Raw genomic sequence first — 18885 nt, 5'->3', positions numbered from 1 at the left:
CAAGCCCATCCCATAGTCCAGACCTGAAATTCTACAGCCCTGGTTTTTATTAATTGGAAATATGCTTAAAAATCCCAAACTGGAAGACTGTTTTTTTTTGTACTAAAAATGAAAGCTATATTGTAAAGCTATATTTTTTCCAAAAAAACCTTTATGCCCTATATTTATGTTTTTTAAAAAAATAATTTTATTTATTTATTTTTATGTGGTGCTGAGGATTGAACCTAGGACCTCACACATGCTAGGTGAGCACTCCACCGCTGAGCCACAACCCCAGCCCTATATTTATATATTTTGAAACCATAATTGCTTGTTTTATTTTTATTTTAGGCTCACATTTATGTTATTTATATAAAAGGAGCTATATACTATTCATTGTAAGCATACCTAAAGCTGGGATTAATAACTATTTACCGAAGTTTTATTTTTCCAGATGGTATAACTCATATTCAAAGTTTCTCAAAAAGTTCCTGATGAAGGATATAAATTAAATTTCAAATGTTTTCATATCAGTTCAAATAAGAATATAAGTTTCCTTGATGCTGGTATAGTAAAAACTTTGAAAAACTTTCAGAAATGTGATGGTTGATATGAATTGTCAAATTTGAGTTTTAGCTTGGAATAAGTTAAACTAAATGGGATATTCACAGTCTTGTCTTCAGTTCCTTTTAATATATATATATATATATTATATATATATATATATATATATATATATATATATATATATATATATATATATATATTAGATGTCTATATATATTTAATATATATATATTAGATGTCTGGACCTTTATTTTATTCATTTATTTATATGTGGTGCTGAGAATAGAACCCAGTGCCTCACACATGCTAGGCAAGCACTCTTCCACTGAGCCACAGCCTCAGCCCCTTGTCTTCAATTCCTTTAACTTTTTTTTTTTTTTTTTTTTTTTTTAAGAGTAGTTTTAGTTTCAGAGCAAAATGGAGCAGGAAGGACAGATTTCCCATATATACCTGGATACCAGGCATGATCAGCCTCCCTATCAACTTCCTGCACCAGAGAAGTATACTTTTTGTGATTGATAACCTACACTGAAACATCATTATTAAACTTCGGGGTTTACATCAAGGTTCATCTTCATGCTGTACATTCTGTGGGTTCTGACAAATGTATAATAACAGGCATCGTCATTATGGTATGTTACAGAATAGTTTTACTGACCTAAAAATCCTGTGTTCTTCCTGTTCATCCCTTCCTTCCCCACATCCCTGATCTTTTCATTGTCTTTACAGTTTTTCCATTTCTAGGATGTCTTATAGTTAGTATCATACAGGTTTTTAAACTGCCCCTCCTCCTCCTCCTCCTCCTCCTCCTCCTACTTCTTTTTAATTTTAATTGTAGTTGGACACAATACCTTTATCTTATTTATTTTTATGTGCTGCTGAGGATTGAACCCAGTGACTCACACATGATAGGCTAGCATTCTACCTCTGAGCCACAATCAGGGCCTCTGCTACTGCTTCTTAATCACATCTGATGAATTTTAGTGACAAAGTTAGATCAACTTTGCAACATTTTGTATGTTTATTCACATTCCACTATAATAAAAGCCACATCCACCTGTCTTCGCTTGTTTATCTGTTGTACATTCCATCACAGACTGTCAGGTCCTAGTGACTAGGACCTGTTTAATTTGGGTTCACAATACCAAAAAAACCCAGTCCAGATAATAAATAGGTACTGACTGCCATTGGAAGAGGGTGGTCCTGTGACCTAAGTACTTGTGGAATGAAGTCATTAAGCATGGCAGAAAATAGTTTATGATATAGTAATTATTTCCATTAAATAAGTTGTTACACTTTCTTTGTAGGTTATAGCAGAGAACCCAGTTAAGAGTTTGTATTTTTGAAAATTTGATGGCGAAAACTCAAGTATAAACTTTCTAACAGGTGATTTCACCTATTCTGAATTACTCTTTTTGCTTAGAGGCAGCACAACTGAATAGTATTCCTGTGTGTACATGAATAAAAAGGAGTCACCGGAAAGGAAAGCAGAGAGAGAAAGTGAAGTGCTTGGTCTCTATAGCTGTGCATTCAAGGAACTATAAGATATTGATTTCCAGGCCTGTAAAATAACGAGAGGAACTGATTAGATGGTTTCCTAGATTTTCCATTCTTTGTTGCCCTCTAAGCCATGAGTACCGTGCTGAGTTTACATAAGTGCTTCTAATACATGTCATTGCTTGCCAAATGGGTGTTGTTCCTGATCCGTTGCAGATCCAGGCCAGGTTTCAGGCTTGACCCAGGCGGTGCTCCAGGGCTGCTTTTCTGCCGGGGGTGGAGCTTCGGGCCACCGCCCTCGCGCTAGGGGTCGGGGCGGGGCTTGCCGCCGGCGGGGGCGGGGCCCGCGCAGGGACTTCCCCTGGGTAGAGCGGAGCAGCCGGTGCGGAGGGCTGGCCCCCCTCGGCGGGTGGGGGGTGGGTGATCGGGCCACCCTGGGTGGTCCCCTGGGCCTGGGACTCTTCCCCAGGGTTGGCGTCCCACGGAGTGGGCGCTCTGGGAGGCGGAGAGCTGCTGGGCCGCAAGGCGACCGAGAACATGTGTGCCTGCGCATGTTTATCTGAGGCCCGCGCGGTCCGCGGTTTCTGTCTTTCCTCCTCCTGGCTTATTCGGTTATGAAACCGGTGGTCCCCGTGGCAGGGTCGCCCCAGAGCACGCCTACCCTTGACCTCAACCCTGTCCATGAGGGAGCGCTGTGGGGACAGGCTGCCTGGTAGTGTTGGGCAGGTGGTGGGAGTTCCTCAGGTTCGAGCAAAAAGATTTTTAAAGGACGTGTCTGTCTCTGTCGTTTTTTACTTTTAGGGTTCTGACCAAATTGGGCGAGGGCACAAAATAACCACTTACCCCTTCTCACCGAGGAAGAGCGGGAGAAAGGGTAAGTAAGGATCAATCAGGGGTGGAAGGAGCTAGGGCTTCCTCCTGGGAGAGAGAGAGAGAGAAAACAAACTTGTGTCCAAAGTCTACTTTTCACCAGAAACTGAAGACCCACCTTCAAAGGTCAAAGGCCTCTAGCCCAAGACTTTTTGCAGGTTTGCAGTTTGTAGAGTTGCCTAGAAGTTTGACAGCTTGAACTTGGTCAAATGGCCTGACAGAAAATTCATTTCCCTTCACCTATTTTAACTTGGAAGGTTGGTCCTATAGGGTTCCTGTCTTGGGCCCATATCTTATTAGAGAGCTTTGACTAATCTCTGGGACTGCAGGGTTTTAAAGAATCAAGGTCTTGATTGATAATTAATTGAAACCCCTCTGGAGATTTTTATGTTTTAAAAGAGGAGTACTGAAAAAAATTCTTTAGGATCCTGAAAGACAGTGTTATTGCCAATATCACAAATGTCCAAGTTCTTTTGGGATCTGCTCTCAGGGCTATGGAAGAGGAAATTTGTGGAGGAGAGAAATTACCAGGCTGGGCCCTTTACTCTTGACTTTCACTTTGATGCCCTCTTATAAGCATTTTGTTCACTTTTGAAAATTTGTTGAACAGCACATTGAAGTCCTGGGAAGTTCACTGTGATTTCCATGGTCTTCTCTTTCATTGGTTCTTCTCTGGGACCTTTCCATCACTTCACTAGTATACTGATTTCCTGTTTTCTGTGTGAGGCAATGAAACACAGCTTCTCTCAGATGGTTGTGAACCCGTTGGCCTCATACATGTCACATAAAAATAAACATTTTAAATTATTTAACTAGATGCCCTCTATCTTACCTCTATCTTACCGTTGGCTTCTTGGTTACTTGCCTTCAATTTGTGCCCAAGTGGCAGGTGACCACATAATTTATTTTATAAAAAAACCAGATGTGGTTGTTTATTGATGAAGTATTCAGGTACTGACTGAATCCATGCTTGTTGGCTCTTTCTTTCCATGTGCTGAACACTTTGATAAAAGTGGGATGGTGAGAGACTGTTGGAGATGGTCATTTTGGATGGGCCCTTGCACCAGTGTTCTGTGGATTTTCTGAATAATTACGTGTAAAATAATTATGTGTAAAAACTTTCCTATACTATGGATCTTTTGTTTTTTGGTATGGGGGATTGAACTCAAGGACACGTGACCACTGAGCCACATCCCCAGCCCAATTTTGTATTTTATTTAGAGACAGGGTCTCACTGAGTTATTTAGTGTCTTCCTTTTTGCTGAACTCAGGATCCTACTACCTTAGCCTCCCCAGCTGCTGGGATTACAGGTGTGTGCCACCATGCCTGGCTACTATGGATCTTAATGATTTGCAAGTCTATATAGTGTTGTGGGGAGAACAGTATTATTATTCTGTCTTATTCCAGTCAGTAATAGACTTTCAAGGATAACTTACCATAATTTGTGTCCTAAAATGAATAGTATTTTAGTGATTTTCCAATGTAATAAATATATTGTATGAGTACAATAATTAATTGGGGTTAACTTTTTGAATTGAAGTTAACTACTTCTTCCATAAGAAGGCCTAATATTAGAAAATATGGAGAATTAACGATGATGCTGGTAGGAAAATAAATACTGAAGTAAACTGTTAATGTGCATGGATTTTTGTACATTTAACTGCATTTTATTGAAACAAGAAATGTCCTTTGTCTTTTTTTGGTTATAGAAGTTTATAAGGTTAAAACCAAGTTGTTTAGAATTAAATCTTGCAGGAATATGAAAGGCAGGAAGTTAGTCTCATATAAGCCCACTCTCAAGATAACTACTTTTTTTTTTTAACAATTTGGTATTTATTTCTTCAACTTTTTGCTCCTTATATATATCTAGCACACAACGATATGTTAAATACATACAATTTAGTTATATGTTAATACATGTAGAACATGTATAAAACATAAGATGTATGTGTATATACATGTATATATTGTTTTTTGATGAAATTATAAATTTATTTTCCTCCACCATTTTGGCTATTTACTATCATCCCTTGCTTTCCCTCAAATTCTCATGTAGAAGTAACATGGCTTTTATAATCTTTTTTTTTTTTCTTTCGGTACCAGGTATTGAACCCAGGTATGCTTAACCACCCAGGTATGCTTAACCACTGAGCCCCAGCCCCAGCCATTTTTAATGTTTTTATTTTGAGACAGGGTCTCATTAAGTTGCTTAGGACCTTGCTAAGTTGGTGAGGCTGGCTTTGAATTTATGATCCTTGTGCTTTGGCTCCTAAGCTGTTTTTTCTTTTTTCTTTTTTTCTTTATTTTTTTGTGGCTGAAGAATCAAACCGAGCCTTATGCATTGCTAGGCAAGAGCTCTACTACTCAGTTACCTCTCCAGCCCCTATAGTCTTTTAGATATGGGCTATAATCCTTGCCTTTATTTTATTAACTGTGTCACTATGGAGTAGTTAAAACAGAGCTGCTCTTTGATTTATCATTTGTCAAAATAATATACTGAGTAAATAAAAAAGACTGTGTAAAAAACAGTGCCTGGCATGTAGATATTCACTGTTAATTTTCCTCCCTGTTTTTCTGTCTAATCACTCCTCATTTTTTATGATCTTTCTTTTGATAGTGGAAGACAGTCTAGTACTTACTTTCCTATAGGTGCTATGCATTCCTGGGAGTATGCATTTTCACAGATCACCTACCATATCTGATCCTAAGATATCTGGGACAAGGACTGTCAACTGATGTGGCTCCATTTCCCCCTATCAGATCATTCTTCAGTCCTGCTTAGAAAGTGTCAGCTTGAAAAATGAAGGGCAAAGCTTTCTATAATGTGTTTAAAATGCTCTGACACTGCTCCCAAAGTGAGAAAGACATACTACTGCATTTAGCTGAGTGCTTAAAGTTAGGATTTCTATTTCAGAAATGTCTTTGGTTTATAAGAATTACAATAAAAATGCTGACGCTTCATGTCCAAACTGTCATGATTTTGCCAAGTTGTGGGTTTAATATACAGCTAAGCTGTGTATTTAGTGTATCTAATACTGCTCTGGAAGCTGAGAAAGACAAGTCCACAGACATCTGATTTCACACCAGACATCTGGTTTCATTTTGCTAAGGAGTACATTTTGTCAGTAGATTATGGGCATATCAGCTCTGCTGCTGTAGTTTGTAGCATATCTATTATAAGCTCTGGTCTATAGGGTTTAGTATGATGTTTTATTCAAATGACAGCATACTGAAAATGAGCACCTGGTCAGATAAGCACATTTCCCACAGGTGTCTTCTAGTGTCATTGTTCTTACAAGTTAACAAGGTGAAATAATTTCTATCTTTGGTGATTTTACATTCAGTTTTTGTAGAAGCAAAAATATTCTTAGAAGAAAAGCTTCACTTGGGAATCAGTTGTATTCCAAAGGTTCATTTCAAGCCTATTGTGTATATGTTAATGATGTACTTATAGGAATGAAATAACAAATAGCATTTACATGTACAGGTGAGAGCGCTAAACCTTTTACTTATTATTTTTCATTCATCAAGTGTCCATTCTGTTAACAATGGTAAGTGTATACTCTAATGTATATATAATAATAAGTTTTGGAGAAAAATGTAATTTGAGCTCCAACCTAGAATGGCTGGACACATTCATCTCCATTTTGAGATAGTGAGGGGCATAAAAAAATTCTGGAGGCTCACCTTCCTCCATTTTAGGGTGGGCCCTGTCATTGTTTAACCATGTGACCTTGGACACAAATATTTTTTCTGAAAAATGGAATAGTTATTCATGATTAAAGTGAGATTCAGTGATGGTAAAAGTGGTAAAATATCTGCTACAAAATAGGTTCTTAATAAAAGTTTCATTTTTCCTCTAGGTCCTGGATGCAAGACCAAAGACCCCACTCCTGAGCCCACCCTTATATCCAAACTAACATACTAGCCAGGACTTGTGGCTTCAATGGAGGGCAGTTGTCCTTGGGACTTGGTAGTGGGATCTGGAAAAGACATATGTAGAATAATGACGAAGGAGAAAGCTGGTGAATTTTGAGAGAAGTCCAGGGACTTAGCTCTGTGAATTGCTTGGCTCACAGAAAGAACCATCTTAGCCTCTCTATTTTTGTCCAGCTGTTCCACTGGAAACTCTTAGCTTCTTATTTCCTGCTTAGTCCAATAATGACTATTTTTCTTTGTAACCTTGTTAAAGCCTGGATAACCTTATTTTTCTGTTTTTTGGATAAGACTTAATAATAGATGTTTGTGCTTCCTTTAGCTCTCCCGCTTTCTCTCTCTTTTTTCTATATGCTAGGTACAGTTGACTTTCTTGCCCTTTTGTTGGCCTAGAGCTTATTAATTAACTTTCCCCTCACTATTTTATTTATTTTTTAATTATATGCTGCATGCATTGAAATAGTGCTGAGGATATAAAGATGAAAAGTCACTGTCCATAGCTAAGGGGATTGTAGTGTAGTGGAACTATGAGTGTCTATATTCAAATACAATGTGCTATTTTGCTATAATGGAGGTACTACAAATGCATAGGAAACCTAGCATGAACTCTTGATCTCTGTTGGGAATATCAAGGAAGGGGCTTTAGTAGTGGTTGTGTTTGAGTTGAGACTTGGAAGCTGAGAAGGAGTAGTCAGCTTGACAACCAGCAGACAGCATTTCCAGGAGGAGATAATAGTATGAGCAGTTGTATGGCACTATGAGGACATGGTGTGTTCTTGGAGCTATATGTAAGTCAGTGTCATTAGTGGGTGAAGAGCAAGGTTAGGAATGAAAGTAGATGGAACTAGATAAATTCAGTGTTCTCTTTCTAGCCCATATGTACTTGTGAGTCACGGAGGAATTATGAGGTGAAAGATCATTGAAAGCAGTGTGCTCGGAAACTTGTGAGTGGACAAGTGTGGGGATGGGGACTTGGAAAGATGGGAAGCCATTGAGGATGATGCATTAGTATGGAGAAGAGGGGTTGAGAGCTCACACAAGGATGGAAGTAGTAAGGATAGAGAAGTGAGAATGTTTAGGAAAAAATACTTAGGAGGCGGAAGAATTGGCTGTTCTTTGTGGTATTAAATATAAAAGGTATGGGAGAATGAGAATGCTACAGTGCCTCTCAGGTTTCTGGGTAGTGAGAGGGGAAAACAGAAGAGAAAGCAAATATGAGGGAGAAGATGATGTGTTCAGGTTTGGATACGTGTTTAGCATGCTTGCAGGGGTGTCACTGGTGAGTTGGAGGTGTCCAGAAGGCATCTGAATATAGGAGTCTGGAACATCATAAGAGTTTCAGAGACTGGAAGTACATTTTTCTAAATTCTTAACAACATGGAGAATAGTTGAAGGCATGGGTAAGGATGAAATGTTGAGAGGAATTGCATAGAAAGAGTAAAGGCTAAAATTAAGTCTTAGAGAATATTGAAACTTAAAGGAAAAGCCAAGAAAGAGAAAGATACTGAAGAGGGGTGGCCAGAGAAGCTAGGAGAAAAAGCTTTTCAGGCCAATGGCAGAATTTCAAGAAGTAGAACCCAGTTAAAATGTAAATGTAAATCATAAAGTATGATGAAGATTTTAAATGTCTGTTAGAAGTCTTTGATTTCTTGGGGATGGTGGGGGCAGGACTAAACTGCCATGGGTAAAGAAGTGAATTGGAGAAAAGGTAAGATAGAGAGAAGCGACAGACATGAGAATAGGGAGTAGGCATGATTGGGTCCCATCTCTGGGAGATAATGACTTCATTGTTCTTTAGTCAAGATATTTGTTTAATACATTTTCAATAATAATGTATATATTTAAAGTATACAACATGATGTTATGGAATATATATAGATATTTAAATGGTTAGTATAGTGAAGCATATTTACGTTCATCATCTCATAGTTAACCCCCACCCCAGTTCTTTTTGTGGCAAAAGCAGCTAAAATCTGCTCATTTAGCAAAGATCCCAACTATAATATAGTTTTATTAACTGTTCTCCTTAAGTTACACATTAAATCTCTAAACTTGTTCATCTTAAATTTCTTCTACTTTATATTGTTTGACCCACATCTTCCCTTTCTTCCCCTCTTCCTCATTACCACTGTTCTATTCTCTCTGCATACTTTTCCTTTTATGGGTGCATTATAATTATATAAAATAATGAGATTCATTATGCCATATTTGTACATGCACATAACATAATTTGATCAATCTCATTCCACAGTCTCTGTATTTTTAAAGAGCCCACATGTAACTGAAATAATTTAATATTTTTCTGGCCTATTTCACTTAGCATAATGTCCTCTGATGTCATCCATATGTGACAAATGGCAAGATCTTTTTATTTTTAAGAGTGAATAATATTTCATTGTATACTTATACTACAGTTTCTTTATCCATTCATCTGTTGATAGAAACTTAGGTTGTTTCCGTATGTTCACATTCATTGGGAAGGCTACTATAAAAAAAAAAGAGAGAGAGATACAACAAGTATTGGTGAGAATGTAGAGAAAAGGGAACCCTTGTGCAGTTGTTGGTGGGATTGTAGATGGTATAGCCATTATGGAAACAGTTTGGGGGTTCAGAGAAATTAAAAATAGAATTACCATGTGATCCAGCAGTCTTTTTTTAAGGTCTATAATCAAAAGAAATGAAATCACCACTTTGTAAAGATATCAGTTGAGATATCTAAAGGTTCTTCAGCAGATTCTAAGATGTGCTTGAGAATAAATGAGGAAAGAATGATAACTACAGTTGTTGACTTTTTTTTTTTTTTTTTTTTTTTTAAAAGAGGGATAAACACTGTGTTATGCTGAGAGGAAGACCCTTCATAGAAAGGGGTATGTTGAAAAAAGAGTTGCCTCTATTCTTATCACATTTTGTATGTGTGTGTGTGTGTGTGTGTGTGTGTGTGTGTGAATGAAAATAAGGTTGTGAAAATCAGGTTGTCTCTTTATTTGCCTACTTCTTCCCTGCTTTTTAATTCATACCTGACTCTACCCTTAAATGTCTTTTTCATTTAATTCTTTCGTGCCCAGAGTTCCATTGTTGTTTTGTTCCCATCACATCTGGCCTTTTTGCATACTTTATTCTCCAATTCAGTTGAATAGGTAAAAAAATCTACTTTCCATCATTAAAGGTTGAAAAAATTTCAGCAGTATATACTAGGAGACTAACAGGGAACATAACCATATCAAACATTGAAAAACAAAACAAGCCCATAGTATCTGCTATTTTAAAGGCTCTGAATGCAAAGACATAAGATGGAAAGAATTAATAAGACTGGATTCTGCCCTTAAAGAGCCCTTAGGCCAGAGAGGGGAATGGATACGTAAATAAAGAAGTGACTAAGTTCCTTGATATGTGTATGCCATTATAGAGGCAGAGTATAAGATGACTTTAAAAAAAAAAAAAAAAAGGGGGACTTCTTAATTTTTTGTGATCCTGAAGGCTCAGAGATGATGTTTGAGCCACAGCTTCAAGTATGGTGTGTTAAGTTTCAGGGAGTAAGATCAAGGTAATAAAATATTCCTTAGTTGTCCCATGAAAGCAACAAATTTTGCTTTTCTTTCTTTTTAATTTTTCTTTCTTGTTCTGCTTGGTTTATTTTATTGCAAGGTATCTTTGTCTTTGAGGGAGTTCTTAGGGGATAAATATGTTTTGTCTTACATATAGATGATATACAAGCATTTTCTCCCTTTCTTATACAAACTTTGTATGAAATTTTCACCACTGGCTTGTGGTATATTAGACAGCTAACACAGACTGGAGCAGTTAATCACAATATCTGGGGAATGGGGTCGAGGCCCTAATATTTTTCAGAGCTTCCCAGGTTTTCTAATGGCAGGGTAGAGAACCACTGCATGGTTTGTTTACATGAAATGGCAGGGATTTATAGCTTAAAAAAAAAAGTAGGTTAAATTGTTGCAATTCCTTTTAAAACTATGTGTCCTTCTAAGCTACTTAGATTTCTCTAAGCCCATCTTTCCTTAAATAGGATGGTAGTATATGTATCCTGTCTGTCTTGCTGAGTCTTGCACATCAAAAGCTGATTTGTGTGAAGGAACATATTATATAAATGTTGTGGAAACAATGAAATATTTTGTGGCATTTTCTAAGAGCCTGTAGGATGAGAGCTGCCTAACTTTTCCTGCAAGATAGTACAGATTTTATAGATTTGGATTTAATATTTTACCATCATGAGGTTTCTTTTTTTAAAAAATATTTTTTTACTTGTTGATAGACCTTTATTTTCTTTATTTATATGTGGGGTTGAGAATTGAACACAGCGCTTCACACATGCCCTAGCCCTAGAGGCAGAGTATAAGATGACTAAAAAAAGAAAAAAAAAAAGGGACTTCTTTATTTTTTGTGATCCTGAAGGCTCAGAGATGATGTTTAAGCTACAGTTTTACATATATTTTACTACATTTTTATAATGCTAAACAGTTGAAAACCCAAAGCAAATAGCAAATCCTCCTCCTCACTTTGTTTTTGTTTGCAGCACTAGGTATTGAATCCAGGGGTGCTTTACCATGGAGCTACACCCCCAAGCCATTCTATTTTTTTTATTTTGAGGCAGAGTTTTGCTAGGTTGCTCAAGCTGGCCTCGAACTTGTGATCCTCCTTCATCAGCCTCCTAAGTTTCTGGGATTATAAGTATGCACCGCAACACATACCTAAAATGCAAATCATCATTTGAGCATTTCTAGGTTGGAGTATTAATTCCAATTATTTAAGATCATGTAAATGTTTTCCATGATTAAGATTATAAGGTATATAGATATTCTCAGGGACTGCGGGTATAACTCAGTGGTAGTGTGCTTGCCTAACGTGTGAGGCTCTGGGTTCAGTTTCCAGCACTGCAAAAAGAAAAGAAAAAATATTCATTCTCAATGTTAATAATGTAATTGTTCAGTATTAAAATGCTAAGGTCAGGTATTTATTTTGAAGGTATATACATTTAAAATCAACAATCTTATAGAAGTTAGTAAAAACTGCAGCATACCATAGAGCCCTACAAATTTGCTTATTTGTAGGTTCCATGTAGGGATATGTACTATGTTTCTGTACTATGGGAAGCCTGGTACATTAGTATCATTTATATAATAGTATAGGAATGTTCATCCTTTTGGTATTATGATATACTTTAATTGAGAAGTGGTATTGTTTAATGACAAAATTGAACCCAAAGTCTGAAGACTGGGGTTCTAGATCTGGTTTCTCTAGTCACTCTTTATCATAGTAGTAAGTTAACCTTTCTGAGCCTCATATAAAATTAGGATGTATTAGTTTCCTGTTACTTGGTAGCATATGAGAAACTTAGTGGATGAAAAGATTATTCATTTGTGATGTCATAGTTGCTATAGGTCAGCATTTTGGGGGTTCTACTTCAGGATCTCGTGAAGTTGCTCTCAGAGCTGAAGTTTTTAGAGCATGGCTGAAGCTAAGAGATTGAGTTTCAAGATGACCTGCTCACGTGGCTGGCAAGTTGGTTCCTTTCCATGAAAGGTTTTCCATGAAGCTGTCCTCTTGCCATGGGAGTTGGCTTCCACAGAGCAGTATTCAAGGTACCAACATGGAAACTATAGTGCCTTTCATGATTTATCTATATTTGTTTTTTAATGTATTCTTTCGGATTCATAGACCATAAGAGCATAAGGTAAGGATCACTGGGGACTCTTATGGGGGATTGGCTACTTGAGAGGATAACCTCTGCCTGATATAGGATTGCTTTGAGGTTAATTTAAGAATTTATATGAAAGTCATTTGTAAATCATTTATTAGACAATATAATTGAGGCTGAGTAAAAGTGGAATTAGTTTGTTTTATGCCATATTAACATTATGCCTGTTCCAAGTCTTTCTTCTCTTGCTAAAAAATTATTTTATCTTTTATCTTTATTTTGTGTTAAAAAAATCTACTCCTTTAATAAAAGGCTAGAGCAAAATGTGTTTTTCAAATTTTTCCCATCCACGGGTATAAAAGTAGTATGTTGAATGGGAGAAGATTAGAAATAATAGTGATGGTAGCAAGAACCTTTTGGTTCTCTGCTGAGTAATATTCTAATATGTCATTCTAGAGAGTCTATCTCCTTGATGAAATTTCTGCATGTCTTATTCTTTGTATATCTCTCTTGTCATTTGCTTGATTTTGCCTGGATTAGAGTTCTTTTGTGGATTTGTCTATTCATATGTTAGACTGGAAACTTCTTTTTTCTTTTTTTTTTTTTTTTCGGTGGGGGGTGGTTACTGGAGATTGAACTTAGGGGCGCTTGACCACTGAGCCACATCCCCAGCCCTGTTTTGTATTTTATTAGAGATAGGCTCTCACTGAGTTGCTTAGCGCCTTGCTAAATTGCTAAGGCTGGCTTTGAACTTGCTATCTGTGCCCCTCCTTGGAAACTTCAGAAAGTAGAAGCTGTGTCTTACTCTTTTCTGTACTCCTCACCAGCACATTTAACCCAAGGATTTGGACTTAATTGGTGCTTAAGCAGTTTTTGCTGAATTCAACTGGAATAGTTGCTCAAACTCTAGCCTTTGTGCCTCCTTTTAAATTTAAAATTAAAGGGTTCTATTTTGCTCAGGTGGTGGTGATGGTGGTGGCTCCTGCCAGATCCATCTTTAACTCTACTTTTTATAGGTCCCTGGTTTGCCATTAGAGCCCTTTACCTCTCTTAAATGACTCTGAGAATTGGACTGCTACATGCTTGGTCTGGCCTTCTCAAGCATGCAAATACACACAACCCTAACAATCATTCTTATGTGACTTTCAAAACCTTGTTGAACTTCTGCTTGGTTTGGTAACTATATAACTTGATTTTTGACTTCTTGGGTTTAGAATTCCCAGAAGATAAAAGTATACAACTTTCTTCTGTGTAATAGATCATAAAAATTTAATCTTTACAGTTTTCTCCAAAAGTTTATTGAGATAGGTCTTTGTAATGACACATTGACACACACACTTTTATCTTTCTTTTGAAAAATGTAGCAGTTATGTTTACCTTTTGAAAAATCATCTTGTTCTGTAGCTGGAGGATACACTGTAAATACACTATCAAGTTCTAGTTCTGAAATTGTATATATTAGAGACATTTTTGAAGAAGGGAAATGTTTGTAATTTCATCACAGTTTTTATTTTAGGATAATTTGTTTTGAATGATATTCTCAACATGTGGACCAGTAAACAAATTCAGAGCAATTTAGAATTCTTTTTTCTTTTTTTTTTTCTCTCCTGCAGATTTACTGATTTCCTTGCTTCCGCAGCCACTACCTGCCTTCTCTATCTCTTCTGTACCTCTTTCCCAGTTTTTGTAAGAGAGTGTAAAAGACTAGCAGGGGGCAGATCAGACATTGCAAGTAGCGGTGGGTGTGCAAAGAACAGTTGCACTGCACTGAAGTTTAGTTTTAATAACTAATAGAGTTCTTTACTAAATGGTAATAGAGGACCTGTGAAGTAACGTTGATAGGAAAAGATTAGAGTTGCCAAAAATGTTTTGTCTTAATTAAAAAAAAATAGACTTTATTTTTTTAGAGCTGTTTTAGGTTCATAGCAAAGTTGGGTGGAGGGTATGGAGTCTACCCATGGTCTCCCTGCCCCTGTATATGCATAGCCATCTCCACGGTCAACATTTGGGGAATCAGTTGTTATAGTTGATGAACTTACATTGACAAGTCATTATCACTTGAAGTAGTTTATGTTAAAGTTCATTTCGTAGTGTAGTATGTTCTACGTGTTTGGACAAATGTCTAATAATGTGTTCATTATCACAGTGTCATATTATAGTATTATCACTGCTCTAAAAATTCCGTATTCTTCCTATTCTTCCCTCCCTTCCTTCAAACTCTTGTGATCTTTTTATTAACCTTTATAGTTTTAGGCCTTTTCCAGAATGTCATAGAGTTGGAATAATGTAGTGTGCATCCCTTTTCACCTAATTTTTAGTTTTCCTTGGTGCAGCATATTATTTACAAATTATCTCAATTATTTTTCCAAGAGCTTATTTATCTAATAGCCACTTTTCTAAGAATTTCATTAGCTCAGATTAAAACAATAACTACCATTTAGTTTTGTTAAGTAGTATTTAGCATTATTATTATGTAAGGATAGTTTGAAACACATTATAAAGCCATACACTTTTGTTTCTTTTAAGTCTCACTATTTGTCATATGCAAGAGAGGTCCTGTAGACTGAACAATATATTAGAAGATTCATTTGAGAATTTGGTGTATGTGACTGCATTATTTTAATATTCTAAATTAATATTCAGTTAAAATATTAATAGAGACCGGGGATGTGGCTCAAGCGGTAACGCGCTCGCATGGCATGAGCCGGGTGCTGGGTTTGATCTTCAGCACCACATAAAATAAAGATGTTGTGTCCACCGAAAACTGAAAAATAAATATTAAAAATTTTTTTCTCTCTCTCTTCTCTCTCTCTCTCTCTTTAAAAAAAAAAAAATGCCAATTCGACTTCACCTCTCTGGTACACGTCCCACCTCTCCATACACCCTTTCACTTTTCCTATCTTTAGGAAAAAAAATATTCATAATAAAACTTTAAAATATAGGCATTAAATATATATTCTGGACACTAAAATGATGATATATGGAGAAAAAATTGTGGAATTGGGCTACGAAAATCATTATGAGCATGGACAAGTCATTTTTGTCTATGAACTTCCTTCTCCTTTTAGGAATATGGAAAAAACATATACACGTCATGGGTTATTTTTAAGGACTATATGAGCTATTTGTATGAGTCTGATGTAAATTTGAACTCATTATAAAAAATGTGAGGAGTTAATTGGTTAGTGACTCAAACTTTATTAATATTTTCAACTTCAAAATTTTTTTTTTTAGTTTTTATAGATAATAAAGAAGAAAAATATTGGTTTGAGGCTAATAAGGCAATACTGTTGGAAAGGTGGTTATTTAGCTGTATCTGAAAATAAAATGAATTCATTTTTTAAAAAATATATTTTTTAGTTGTAGATGGACACAATATCTTTATTTTATTTATTTTTTTATGTGGTGGTGCTGAACCCAGTGCCTCGTGCATGCGGGGTAGGCGTTCAACCACTGAGCTATAACCCCAGCCCATGGCTTCTTTTTTTTATTGCATGTATCTCATTGATTAAACCTGCTTATGTGGTCTCATTAAAGGCATACACTTTGGGATGTTCTTATTGTGTAAGAAAGTTCTGGGCAAGAGAATGAAAATAGCTTTGTGAAGTTGAATTCCTGAGGCAGGTAATATAATGAATTCAAAATTCAATTGTAGTTTCAATCAAAATGTTCCTCTAGTTATAAATATTAAAACAATGGATAGTGACATATTTTAAATTCATGAAAACTTTATATTTCCCGGTTTGAGAATGTATGACATTATTATATTTCATTCTCAGCTTTTGTATTTTTACTAATTTAAAATTACTTTTTTGTTAGTTTCACAATGCATTGTATGGTTAAAGACAGAATGATGGACTATCCTATGAAAAAGATGTAAGAAGAACTGTTCAACCACTAACCCCTAAGGAAGAAATGAGGAATCAAAAAGGAATTGTCATTAGAAAATTAGAAAGAATATGTAAAATTCCCATTTGGGGGTTAACTGACTTAAGATGTTAAGAATGAGGGAGTAAAAAAATTAGCAAGCATTATAGAGGAGATATGGATGAATAGCTTTTCATTTTTTGGATATGCTTGTTTGATACAACTTTTCATTGTAGCAATCATAGAGAATGTCAGTTTAGAGCAATGAACTGGGTGAGAAGATAGACAATATTCCATCCCTGTAACTGGACTTTCACTAGTTCAACCAAAATTGGGGAAATTTAGTGACATTTCCTGAAAAATCGTTGTGAACATTTAGTACCAGGTCTTGAAAACTATTTGTTTGGCCTGAGATGGAGAAACAAGTGTTAAAATTGTTGACTGAATGGCACATATTGGAGGCCCGTGTTTATCCATCTTGAATTTTATGTTAATTAGAAATTGGGGAGAGTCAACTATGATTTTTCTATCATTAGTAGACTAATTTTTAACTTGCTCTGGTTATTTAAAATTGGATAGAGACGATAATTGTTTCAAAACCACAGGCAAAGAAGCAGAGCAGCATATTACCTTATTCTACCTTTCTGTAGGATTTTATTCCATAATGATTCAAATTGACTTATTAGATTAATATGAGTATATTTGGTATTTGAATTAGTTTTAGGTCTGGACACTTAAGTGCTAGTTAAGCTTAATTTCACAGTCAATGATTTTTGTAAAATTCCTCTCTGACCAGGTTACTCTTCTGTTTAAAATAGTCCTGTGGCTTCTAGTTGCCATAAGATTAAACTGAAAACTTGCTTAAATTAGTTTAAAAGACCCTTTCCTACCTGGTCTTCCTTGCCTTTTTTAACATTTTCTTTTTTATACTCCAGCATTAGCATTCTATACTCCAGTCAGACTAATTTATAGGTAATACATTCTAGTTTACTTTGACCTTTATTTCATTTTTTAAATTTATAAATGTCAGCAGAATGCATTATAATTATTATTACACATATAGAACACAATTTTTTGTATCTTTGGTTGTATACATAGTGTATTCACACCAATATGTATCTTCATACCTGTACTTTGGATAATAATGATCATCACATTCTACCATCATTAATAAACCCATGCCACCTCCCTTCCCCTCCCAACCCTCTGCCCTATCTAGAGTTTGTCTATTCCTCCCATGCTCCTATTCCCCATCCCACTATGAGTCAGCCTCCTTATATCAAAGAAAACATTCCGCATTAAGTTTTTTGGGATTGGCTAACTTCACTTAGCATTATCTTCTCTAACTCCATCCATTTACCTGAAAATGCCATGATTTTATTCTCATTTATTGCTGAGTAATATTCCATTGTGTATATATACCACATTTTTAATCCATTCATCTACTGAAGGGCATCTGGGTTGGTTCCACAGTTTAGCTATTGTTAATTGTGCTGCTATGAACATCGATGTGGCTGTGTCCCTGTAGTATGCTGTTTTTAAGTGCTTTGTGTATAGACCGAGGAGAGGGATAGTTGGGTCAAATGGTGGTTCCATTCCCAGTTTTCCAAGAAATATCCATACTGCTTTCCAGATTGGTTGCACCAATTTGCACTCCCACCAGCAGTGTATGAGTATTACCTTTTTCCCCACATCTTCACCAACACTTATTGTAGTTTGTCTTCATAATAGCTGCCATTCTGATTGGTGTGAGATGAAATCTTAGAGTGGTTTTGATTTGCATTTCTCTAATTGCTAGTGAGGATGAACATTTTTTCATATATTTGGTGATTGATTGTACATCCTCCTCTGAGAAGTATCTGTTCAGATCCTTGGCCCATTTATTGATTGGGCTATTTGTTTTTTTGGTGCTTAGTTTTTTGAATTCTTTATATACCCTAGAGATTAGTGCTCTATCTGATGTGTGAGGGGTAAAGATTTGCTCCCAAGATGTAAGCTCTCTATTCACCTCACAGATTATTTCTTTTGCCGAGAAGAAACTTTTTAGTTTGAATCCATCCCATTTATTGATTCTTGGTTTTAATTCTTGCACCACAGGTGTCTTATTAAGGAAGTTAGGGCCGAATCCCACAAGATGGAGATTAGGGCCTACTTTTTCTTCTATTATCTGGGTCAAAGCTTCTCATTTTTCAGACACAGCTTAAAAGTTTAGAGACCTCTATTCATTCTCCTTGCTATATGCTCTTATAGCTGAAAATTCACTAGATATTCTTAATTTTCTACCTTTGTATAATGTAACGGGCTCTCTCTAGATAGTTGTTGAATCAAGGTGCCTTGAATAGTAGGGGAGAGAACAGAAATATCAACTTGAACTAATTTTGCAGGACAGAACATTCAAAATAAAGGATACAGTTTGAACAAAGACAGTGGAATGCTTTTGTTCTTACATTTAAGATGAATGAATAAACTGGCTATAGGAAGGGACTATAGGGAAGATAGGTTGAAGTTAGATTGT

At 36.1% G+C, this 18885-nt stretch overlaps 1 protein-coding gene across 2 annotated transcripts in view; it reads left to right on the top strand.

The window, feature by feature from the left end:
- The first annotated feature begins 2365 nt into the window (after positions 1-2365).
- The window catches only part of Immp2l (inner mitochondrial membrane peptidase subunit 2), an 893720-nt gene continuing 877200 nt past the window's right edge, over positions 2366-18885 (top strand). Inside the window, exons 1-2 of one of the 2 annotated variants that reach the window (XM_026408285.2) lie at positions 2366-2425; positions 2845-2917. Coding sequence is in view for 1 of the 2 variants with exons in the window: in XM_077796726.1 (XP_077652852.1) it covers positions 9687-9717 (31 nt within the window). In the remaining variant the exon portion in view is untranslated. Of the gene's footprint in view, positions 2426-2844; positions 2918-9669; positions 9718-18885 lie in introns of those variants that run through there. The other variant, XM_077796726.1, reaches the window with a different exon arrangement.

This window comes from Urocitellus parryii, chromosome 3 (genome assembly GCF_045843805.1).
Source record: "Urocitellus parryii isolate mUroPar1 chromosome 3, mUroPar1.hap1, whole genome shotgun sequence".
Classification (NCBI taxonomy): Eukaryota; Metazoa; Chordata; class Mammalia; order Rodentia; family Sciuridae; genus Urocitellus; species Urocitellus parryii.
The sequence above is the reverse complement of the archived record's forward strand: the minus strand, read 5'-3'. Positions and strand labels throughout refer to the sequence as shown.